The 10,757-nt window shown below is 58.3% G+C and overlaps 2 protein-coding genes across 2 annotated transcripts; both read right to left on the bottom strand.

Annotated features, from left to right (window-relative positions):
• Nucleotides 1–445: 445 nt before the first annotated feature.
• LOC121108300 lies at nucleotides 446–1,836 on the bottom strand. Its single transcript, XM_040655866.1, has 2 exons — nucleotides 1,569–1,836; nucleotides 446–1,453 (listed from the first exon to the last, which is right to left on the bottom strand). The coding sequence occupies exon 2, from the start codon at nucleotides 1,364–1,366 to the stop codon at nucleotides 446–448; it is 921 nt and encodes a 306-aa protein (XP_040511800.1). The 5' UTR covers nucleotides 1,367–1,453; nucleotides 1,569–1,836.
• A 4,252-nt stretch (nucleotides 1,837–6,088) lies between these two features.
• Nucleotides 6,089–7,879, bottom strand: LOC121108288. The gene is made up of 2 exons (XM_040655829.1): nucleotides 7,612–7,879; nucleotides 6,089–7,496 (listed from the first exon to the last, which is right to left on the bottom strand). Exon 2 carries the CDS (start codon nucleotides 7,407–7,409, stop codon nucleotides 6,489–6,491), a length of 921 nt encoding a protein of 306 aa, XP_040511763.1. The 5' UTR covers nucleotides 7,410–7,496; nucleotides 7,612–7,879; the 3' UTR covers nucleotides 6,089–6,488.
• Nucleotides 7,880–10,757: the final 2,878 nt, after the last annotated feature.

Genomic DNA, 10,757 nt, shown 5'->3' with positions numbered 1-10,757 from the left:
CGCAGCGCTGACAGAGGCATTGGTAGCAACACGGAGACTTTTCTGTAATTTTATTGCAGAGTCAACTCTTGGAAAGGGTAGAGAACAGCAGGGCAAGGGGAAATGGATTTCAGTTGAAGGAGGGAAGATTTAGGTTGGATGTCGGGGGGAAGTTCCTCACTGTGAGAAAGAATGGTGAGGTGCTGGCACAGGCTGCCCGGAGAGGTTGTGGATGCCCCGTCCCTGCAGGTGTTCAAGGCCAGGTTGGATGGGGCCCTGGGCAGCCTGGTCTAGTATTTATTCCGTGCGGAGGTTGGTGGCCCCGCCTGTGGCAGCGGGGGGGTTGGAGATTCTTGAGGTCCCTTCCAAAACATCCACAGAATGCATCATTCTGTTGTTGTGCCAGGGCTGGTTGTGCCCCAGCTGCAGGCCCGGCCCCGTTCTCGCCAGCTGCTGGGGCGGTGTCCTAGTGCTGCCGGCGGGGTGGCCTCTTGGCAGGAGGTGCAGAGGCCTCAGAGGTGTGTGCCCTCCTCTTCGGGGCTCGCCGAGGCACCCTGCGTGAGCGCTCCCTGACCGTGCTGGCACTCGAGGGACCCGGCACTGCCTCCTCCGGCTCCTCCTGGGCTGCTTCTTGGACCGTCCGCAGCGGAGCCAGGATGGACGGAGGCTGGCTGGGACCCTCACTAAGGGCAGCGGTTGAGGGGACAGGAAGCTCCTCCTCCACGTTGGCTTCCCAGCTGCTGCCGGAGGGCTGCGGGCTGCGGTCGGCAGCTTCTGTTGAGGAGGCAGCTGCGCCGCGAGCAGCTGCAGGGCTGCCCTCCTGCCCTGTGGCAGCACGGGAGGCATCCAGGCCCAGCAGGCGTCGCACCTCCCCGCTGCACAGCTGCACAGCTTGGACAGCGAGCCGTCGTACAAAGACGGCGGCGTGGCTTCGCAGGGAGCTGAACAGCCACAGGGTCAGCGCTCCCTCGTCCAGGCCAAAGAAGCACAGGCCAAAGACGGCGAGCTGGAAGGCTGAAAAGGCTGCCATGCTGTCAGCCCCAAAGAGCTGCCTCATCTCCTGGTGCAGCCAGGGCAGCAGGGGCCGGAGCACAGATGGGTGGTGGCGGAACATGGACGCCCAGGTGGGCACCGCCCCTCTTTGGCGTTGGGGTGCTCTTCTGGCCCTCCCAGGCCGTCTGACAACAAACTCCTCAAAGCTGTTGTCCGCACGCACCGAGTGCAAGATGGACCTCAGCCGGCGATTGCAGAGGGGGCACGTGGGCCTGCTCTGGGTCCAGCGACGGATGCAGCCAAAGCAAAAGCGGTGCAGGCACGGCATCGCGTAGCTGGCGTCATCCATGGTGTCCAGGCAAATGGGGCAGCGGTGGTCCGGCTCACTGGCCATGCTGTCCAGCTGCTGTGGTGGGCAGGAGAGCACCACGAGGGATGAGGGGCTGCTCCTCAGCCCGCTGCTGCAGCAGCAGGGGTCACGCTAGGAAAGGAAGAGAGGCCACGGTCACTCGCTGACCCCGGCAGGGGAGGAGCAAGTGCCCAGGTCCCTCGGGAAGGAGAGCCTCCCAGCTGCCCAGGGTGAGGCGTCCCCTTACCGGTTCCCTTTGCTGCTGCGGCCTCCTGGGTGCCCCGGCTGCCTGAGCCAGGCAGGGCGGGGAAGAAGTTCCAGTGGCTCTGGGGACGAGCACTGAGAGCGGCTGTCAGCAGCTCCCAGAGCACGAGACCAGCACCAAGGCTATCCTCGCTGCTCGCTCCAAACCTCGCAGACACGCTCGGCTGGAGTGCAGGCACAAGCCAGAGTGAGAGACTCTGTGCCCGGCTACAAGCAGGGAGGGCCAAGAGGTCACAATCCACTGCTGCGTATGTCACTATCCCTCACGTAGGCGTATCGGTGCCAGTGGCATCACAGTGGGCGATCATCATCTGCAGCACTCCAATCCCAGCAGTGGCATCCGGGTTTTCCGCAGCGCCTCTGTCCGTTCCATTCCCTATATTATGTCTGCTCACTTTTGGCATTTCGCAGCAGTGTCTGAGGCTTTAGTCAAGTCTTTCCATGTCGCCCCGGCCGTGACAAATCTCCAGATCCATACAGCTCTGGGGTACCTTGAACAAAACCCATGTCTTCCTCTGAGGCAGCGGGGCACGGGCCTACTGACTCTCCCCACAAGCCAGCACTGCTGCCCTGCCCTCTGCGTGCATTGGTTCCTTCCACACCAGGTCAAAGACAGCCCGTGGCTCGCCCTTGGAGACCTTCTCCTGTCCTTCCCCCCTGGCTGGGGGCAGCAGGGGTGATCCCCTCTGCCCAGCACGCTCCAGGCCTAATCCAGGCTCTGCCTCCTTTCTAGGATCGCAGACAGGAGTGACGCTGCCCGTCCCGAGGGGCTCATTGTAGGCTACAGAGGCAGTGAGGCTGGAGCACTTGCCCTGCAGGAAAGGCTTGTGTGGCCAGGACCAGTTCAGCATGGGGCAGAAAAGTGGAATCATAGAGTCATAGAATGGCCTGGGTTGGAAAGGACCACAATGATCATCCAGTTTCAACCCCCCTGCCACAGCAGGGCTGCCAGCCACTAGACCAGGCTGCCCAGAGCCACATCCAGCCTGGCCTTGGATGCACCCAGGGATGGGGCATCCACAAGCTCCTTGGGCAACCCGTTCCTGTGCGTCACCAACCTCTGTGTGGAAAACTTGCTCCTAATATCTGACCTAAATCTTTCCTGTCTTAGTTCAAAACCATTCCCCCTTGTCCTGTCATTATCCACCCTCGCAAACAGCCATTCCCCCTCCTGTTTATACGCTCCCTTCAAGTACTGGAAGGCCGCAATGAGGTCTCCCCAGAGCCTTCTCTTCTCCAAACTAAACAAGCTCAGCTCCCTCAACCTTTCCTCACGGGAGAGCTGCTCCAGCCCTCCGATCGTCTTAGTGGCCCTACGGCCCTACTCTGGACCCGCTCCAAGAGCTCCACGCCCTTCCTGTACTGGGGACCCAGGCCTGGACGCAGTACTCCAGGTGGGGCCTCACAAGAGCTGAGCAGAGGGGCACAATCACCTCCCTCTTCCTGCTGGCCCCTCCCTTTTTTAATGCAGCCCAGAACACAGTTGGCCTTCTGGGCTGCAAGTGCACACTGCCGGCTCATGCCCAGCTTCTCGTCCACCAGGACCCCCAAGTCCTTCTCTGCAGGGCTGCTCTCGAGGAGATCTTCCCCCAGTCTGTAGAGACACCTGGGATTGCCCTGGCCCAAGTGCAACACCTTGTACTTGGCCTTTTTAGACTCATGAGATTTTCGTGGGCCCACTTCTCCGGCCTGCCCAGGTCCCTCTGGATGGCTTCCCTTCCTTCCAACGTATCGACTGCGCCGCTCAGCTTGGTGTCATCCGCAAACGTGCTGAGGGGGCACCCGATGCCATCGTCTGTGTCATTGATGAAGATGTTGAAGAGCGCCGGTCCCAGGACCGACCCCTGAGGGACACCGCTTGTGACCGGCCTCCATCCTGACACAGAACCACTGATCACAACCCTTTGGCTGCGTCCAGCCAACCAAGTCTTAATCCACGGAACAGCCCATCCTTCAAATGCACACCTGTCCAATTTAGAGAGAAGGATGTGGTGAGGGACCATGTCAAAGGCCTTACACAAGTCCAGGCAGATGACATCCACCGCCCTTCCCCCATCCACCGATGCCATCACCCACCCCATCACAGAAGGCCCCCAGATTGGTCAGGCAAGATCTGCCCTTGGTGAAGCCATGCTGGCTGTCTCAAATCACCTCTTTGTCTTGTATGTGCCTTAACGAAGCTTCTAGGGGGATTTCCCCCGTGATCTTCGCAGGCACAGAGGTGATGCTCACCAGCCTGTAGTTCCGCGGACCCTCCTTCCTCCCCTTCTTAAAAATGGGAGTCATGTTTCCCTTTTTCCAGTCCCTGGGGACTTCACCAGACAGCCATGATTATTCGAATGTGATGGAGAGCGGCTCGACAACCACATCAGCCATCTCTCTCAGAACCCTAGGATGGATATCACCCGGCCCCACGGACTTAAATGCATTCACTTTCGTGAGGGGGTCTCAGACTTGTTCCGCTGTTACAGTGGGACGGGATCTGCTCCTCTCACCCACACCTAGAGTTTCAGGGTCCTGGCAGACATGGGGAGGAGCCTGACGACCAGTGAAGACCGAGGCAAAGCACCTGTTGAGCACCTCAGCTTTTTTCATGCCTGAGGAAGCCAGCTCTCCATCCTCATTTATCAGAGGGGGAACACTCTCCTTGATCTGTCTCCTCCTGCTTATGCACCTGAAGAACCCCTTCTTGTTATTTTTCACACCCCTCGCTGAGGTCAGCCCTACCTGTGCCTTGGCTTTCTTGATCTTATTTCTACACGTGCGGACAACATCCCCATATTCCCCCAAGGCTACACAACCCTGCTTCCACTTCCTGCACATTTCCCTCTTTTCCCTCAGTTGAAGCTGCAGGTCCTTGCACAGCCACGACAGTCGCCTGCCTCCTCTGCTCAGTTTCTTCTGCTGGGGGATGGAGAGCTCTTGCGTTCTCAGAAGGGTGTCCCTAAAGAGCTGCCAGCTCTGTTCTGTTCCTATGCCCTCAAGGACACTTTCCCAGGAGATCCTACGCAGCAGTTCCTTAAGCAGCCGGGAGTTCACTCTCCTGATGTTGGGGGTCCTGACTCTGTTTTTTGCCAGGCCTGCATTCCTCCAGATCACAAACTCCACCAGGGCACGATCACTGCAGCCCAGCCTGCCTGCAATCTTAACCTCTGTAATGCTCTCCTCAGCATCGGAAGAGGCAGTTGACACGAACTGCCATTGGGAGGATCAGGCTGGAGTCAGAAAAATCACACCAGCAAGCAGAATCCATAAGCCTGGAGGTTTTGAAGAGCTGAGCGGGCACAGTCCAGTCACAACTGTCACAAGCCTGTGGGGACACAGTCAAATCCAGGAAGGAAAAGCATTGCCCATTGAAAAATGCAGCAATGACATCCTCATTTGCAACAATATCTACACACTGCAAGAGGAGAAATCTTCCTTCTTCATTTAGTTCATCAGCTTCCAAGAGAATCTTTCAAAATCTAGGACGACGGGTGGGAGGTTAACTACTGGCTTGTTCTGTTTAGCTTTCAAAAGAAATTCCTGCCGCTAAATGTTTGGTTTTGATGTTGCCGAGGAACGGTGGTAGAAGTAGCAAAACACAATTCAGGTTGAATTTTGGCATCATTTGCCAACGTCAGGGGGAGAATGTAAAGAAGGATTTGGGAAGCAAATGGTGTTTGCTGGAAATAAGGTACAGCCGAGAGGAAGAAGTCTGGGAGATCCCTGGAGAGTGTGGAAGATAATTTCCAGACACAGCTGGCAAGAGAGCCTACAGGGGGAAGTGCCACGCTAGTCTTCTGTTTCCAAACAGAGAAAGCAGGGAAGGACCGGCGGGAGACAGGGGGCTCGTAAGCCGCCTTGGGCACAGTGACCCAAGAACGATAGAGTTCTAGGTTGATTCTTGGTGAAGTCAGGAGAGTGGGCAACAAAACCCAGGCAGCTTCCTGTGAAGGAGTGCTGCGTGGCCAGAGAGCCCCTTCTCTTCTCCACTTGAGCAAGTACCATTCTTCCTTCTGTATCTGACTATGGGCCTACTTGCAAATCCTTTGCTGGGTATTGCCAAGAACCTGTCGCAAGCAATTTCGCTTCTCCATGAGCAGAGCACCTCAGAAAGCCTGTGCCCAAACACGGTCAAAGTGAGGAGGGGGACACCTTCCCAAACAACCATCAGAGACCCGAGACCTCTGCGCAGGTGCAGTGCACAAGTTTTGCTTGTGTCACCCATGTATCAATGGGATCAATATGTAATAGGTAGGAGTGGAGTGAGACCTTTGGGACTGTAAGCAGAAGGCAGTGTAAAGACACGGGTGCGCTTGACTGGTGGAGGTGATCCACCTTGTGCCCTGCGTAGAAATAAAGCAGTGCCTCCTCTCTCAACATTTGCCCTTGCAGTGTGCTATGGGAGGTTCTAAAGCAACGATAACAGCAGCATGGGAGGCCTCCAGGTCCGGCAGAGGTCAGACCTCCGCCGTGCGCAGCGCTGACAGAGGCATTGGTAGCAACACGGAGACTTTTCTGTAATTTTATTGCAGAGTCAACTCTTGGAAAGGGTAGAGAACAGCAGGGCAAGGGGAAATGGATTTCAGTTGAAGGAGGGAAGATTTAGGTTGGATGTCGGGGGGAAGTTCCTCACTGTGAGAAAGAATGGTGAGGTGCTGGCACAGGCTGCCCGGAGAGGTTGTGGATGCCCCGTCCCTGCAGGTGTTCAAGGCCAGGTTGGATGGGGCCCTGGGCAGCCTGGTCTAGTATTTATTCCGTGCGGAGGTTGGTGGCCCCGCCTGTGGCAGCGGGGGGGTTGGAGATTCTTGAGGTCCCTTCCAAAACATCCACAGAATGCATCATTCTGTTGTTGTGCCAGGGCTGGTTGTGCCCCAGCTGCAGGCCCGGCCCCGTTCTCGCCAGCTGCTGGGGCGGTGTCCTAGTGCTGCCGGCGGGGTGGCCTCTTGGCAGGAGGTGCAGAGGCCTCAGAGGTGTGTGCCCTCCTCTTCGGGGCTCGCCGAGGCACCCTGCGTGAGCGCTCCCTGACCGTGCTGGCACTCGAGGGACCCGGCACTGCCTCCTCCAGCTCCTCCTGGGCTGCTTCTTGGACCGTCCGCAGCGGAGCCAGGATGGACGGAGGCTGGCTGGGACCCTCACTAAGGGCAGCGGTTGAGGGGACAGGAAGCTCCTCCTCCACGTTGGCTTCCCAGCTGCTGCCGGAGGGCTGCGGGCTGCGGTCGGCAGCTTCTGTTGAGGAGGCAGCTGCGCCGCGAGCAGCTGCAGGGCTGCCCTCCTGCCCTGTGGCAGCACGGGAGGCATCCAGGCCCAGCAGGCGTCGCACCTCCCCGCTGCACAGCTGCACAGCTTGGACAGCGAGCCGTCGTACAAAGACGGCGGCGTGGCTTCGCAGGGAGCTGAACAGCCACAGGGTCAGCGCTCCCTCGTCCAGGCCAAAGAAGCACAGGCCAAAGACGGCGAGCTGGAAGGCTGAAAAGGCTGCCATGCTGTCAGCCCCAAAGAGCTGCGTCATCTCCTGGTGCAGCCAGGGCAGCAGGGGCCGGAGCACAGATGGGTGGTGGCGGAACATGGACGCCCAGGTGGGCACCGCCCCTCTTTGGCGTTGGGGTGCTCTTCTGGCCCTCCCAGGCCGTCTGACAACAAACTCCTCAAAGCTGTTGTCCGCACGCACCGAGTGCAAGATGGACCTCAGCCGGCGATTGCAGAGGGGGCACGTGGGCCTGCTCTGGGTCCAGCGACGGATGCAGCCAAAGCAAAAGCGGTGCAGGCACGGCATCGCGTAGCTGGCGTCATCCATGGTGTCCAGGCAAATGGGGCAGCGGTGGTCCGGCTCACTGGCCATGCTGTCCAGCTGCTGTGGTGGGCAGGAGAGCACCACGAGGGATGAGGGGCTGCTCCTCAGCCCGCTGCTGCAGCAGCAGGGGTCACGCTAGGAAAGGAAGAGAGGCCACGGTCACTCGCTGACCCCGGCAGGGGAGGAGCAAGTGCCCAGGTCCCTCGGGAAGGAGAGCCTCCCAGCTGCCCAGGGTGAGGCGTCCCCTTACCGGTTCCCTTTGCTGCTGCGGCCTCCTGGGTGCCCCGGCTGCCTGAGCCAGGCAGGGCGGGGAAGAAGTTCCAGTGGCTCTGGGGACGAGCACTGAGAGCGGCTGTCAGCAGCTCCCAGAGCACGAGACCAGCACCAAGGCTATCCTCGCTGCTCGCTCCAAACCTCGCAGACACGCTCGGCTGGAGTGCAGGCACAAGCCAGAGTGAGAGACTCTGTGCCCGGCTACAAGCAGGGAGGGCCAAGAGGTCACAATCCACTGCTGCGTATGTCACTATCCCTCACGTAGGCGTATCGGTGCCAGTGGCATCACAGTGGGCGATCATCATCTGCAGCACTCCAATCCCAGCAGTGGCATCCGGGTTTTCCGCAGCGCCTCTGTCCGTTCCATTCCCTATATTATGTCTGCTCACTTTTGGCATTTCGCAGCAGTGTCTGAGGCTTTAGTCAAGTCTTTCCATGTCGCCCCGGCCGTGACAAATCTCCAGATCCATACAGCTCTGGGGTACCTTGAACAAAACCCATGTCTTCCTCTGAGGCAGCGGGGCACGGGCCTACTGACTCTCCCCACAAGCCAGCACTGCTGCCCTGCCCTCTGCGTGCATTGGTTCCTTCCACACCAGGTCAAAGACAGCCCGTGGCTCGCCCTTGGAGACCTTCTCCTGTCCTTCCCCCCTGGCTGGGGGCAGCAGGGGTGATCCCCTCTGCCCAGCACGCTCCAGGCCTAATCCAGGCTCTGCCTCCTTTCTAGGATCGCAGACAGGAGTGACGCTGCCCGTCCCGAGGGGCTCACTGTAGGCTACAGAGGCAGTGAGGCTGGAGCACTTGCCCTGCAGGAAAGGCTTGTGTGGCCAGGACCAGTTCAGCATGGGGCAGAAAAGTGGAATCATAGAGTCATAGAATGGCCTGGGTTGGAAAGGACCACAATGATCATCCAGTTTCAACCCCCCTGCCACAGCAGGGCTGCCAGCCACTAGACCAGGCTGCCCAGAGCCACATCCAGCCTGGCCTTGGATGCACCCAGGGATGGGGCATCCACAAGCTCCTTGGGCAACCCGTTCCTGTGCGTCACCAACCTCTGTGTGGAAAACTTGCTCCTAATATCTGACCTAAATCTCTCCTGTCTTAGTTCAAAACCATTCCCCCTTGTCCTGTCATTATCCACCCTTGCAAACAGCCATTCCCCGTCCTGTTTATACGCTCCCTTCAAGTACTGGAAGGCCGCAATGAGGTCTCCCCAGAGCCTTCTCTTCTCCAAACTAAACAAGCTCAGCTCCCTCAACCTTTCCTCACGGGAGAGCTGCTCCAGCCCTCCGATCGTCTTAGTGGCCCTACGGCCCTACTCTGGACCCGCTCCAAGAGCTCCACGCCCTTCCTGTACTGGGTACCCAGGCCTGGACGCAGTACTCCAGGTGGGGCCTCACAAGAGCTGAGCAGAGGGGCACAATCACCTCCCTCTTCCTGCTGGCCCCTCCCTTTTTTAATGCAGCCCAGAACACAGTTGGCCTTCTGGGCTGCAAGTGCACACTGCCGGCTCATGCCCAGCTTCTCGTCCACCAGGACCCCCAAGTCCTTCTCTGCAGGGCTGCTCTCGAGGAGATCTTCCCCCAGTCTGTAGAGACACCTGGGATTGCCCTGGCCCAAGTGCAACACCTTGTACTTGGCCTTTTTAGACTCATGAGATTTTCGTGGGCCCACTTCTCCGGCCTGCCCAGGTCCCTCTGGATGGCTTCCCTTCCTTCCAACGTATCGACTGCGCCGCTCAGCTTGGTGTCATCCGCAAACGTGCTGAGGGGGCACCCGATGCCATCGTCTGTGTCATTGATGAAGATGTTGAAGAGCGCCGGTCCCAGGACCGACCCCTGAGGGACACCGCTTGTGACCGGCCTCCATCCTGACACAGAACCACTGATCACAACCCTTTGGCTGCGTCCAGCCAACCAAGTCTTAATCCACGGAACAGCCCATCCTTCAAATGCACACCTGTCCAATTTAGAGAGAAGGATGTGGTGAGGGACCATGTCAAAGGCCTTACACAAGTCCAGGCAGATGACATCCACCGCCCTTCCCCCATCCACCGATGCCATCACCCACCCCATCACAGAAGGCCCCCAGATTGGTCAGGCAAGATCTGCCCTTGGTGAAGCCATGCTGGCTGTCTCAAATCACCTCTTTGTCTTGTATGTGCCTTAACGAAGCTTCTAGGGGGATTTCCCCCGTGATCTTCGCAGGCACAGAGGTGATGCTCACCAGCCTGTAGTTCCGCGGACCCTCCTTCCTCCCCTTCTTAAAAATGGGAGTCATGTTTCCCTTTTTCCAGTCCCTGGGGACTTCACCAGACAGCCATGATTATTCGAATGTGATGGAGAGCGGCTCGACAACCACATCAGCCATCTCTCTCAGAACCCTAGGATGGATATCACCCGGCCCCACGGACTTAAATGCATTCACTTTCGTGAGGGGGTCTCAGACTTGTTCCGCTGTTACAGTGGGACGGGATCTGCTCCTCTCACCCACACCCAGAGTTTCAGGGTCCTGGCAGACATGGGGAGGAGCCTGACGACCAGTGAAGACCGAGGCAAAGCACCTGTTGAGCACCTCAGCTTTTTTCATGCCTGAGGAAGCCAGCTCTCCATCCTCATTTATCAGAGGGGGAACACTCTCCTTGATCTGTCTCCTCCTGCTTATGCACCTGAAGAACCCCTTCTTGTTATTTTTCACACCCCTCGCTGAGGTCAGCCCTACCTGTGCCTTGGCTTTCTTGATCTTATTTCTACACGTGCGGACAACATCCCCATATTCCCCCAAGGCTACACAACCCTGCTTCCACTTCCTGCACATTTCCCTCTTTTCCCTCAGTTGAAGCTGCAGGTCCTTGCACAGCCACGACAGTCGCCTGCCTCCTCTGCTCAGTTTCTTCTGCTGGGGGATGGAGAGCTCTTGCGTTCTCAGAAGGGTGTCCCTAAAGAGCTGCCAGCTCTGTTCTGTTCCTGTGCCCTCAAGGACACTTTCCCAGGAGATCCTACGCAGCAGTTCCTTAAGCAGCCGGGAGTTCACTCTCCTGATGTTGGGGGTCCTGACTCTGTTTTTTGCCAGGCCTGCATTCCTCCAGATCACAAACTCCACCAGGGCACGATCACTGCAGCC

The sequence above is a fragment of the Gallus gallus genome, chromosome Z (genome assembly GCF_016699485.2).
Source record: "Gallus gallus isolate bGalGal1 chromosome Z, bGalGal1.mat.broiler.GRCg7b, whole genome shotgun sequence".
NCBI lineage: Eukaryota > Metazoa > Chordata > Aves > Galliformes > Phasianidae > Gallus > Gallus gallus.
The sequence above is the reverse complement of the archived record's forward strand: the minus strand, read 5'-3'. Positions and strand labels throughout refer to the sequence as shown.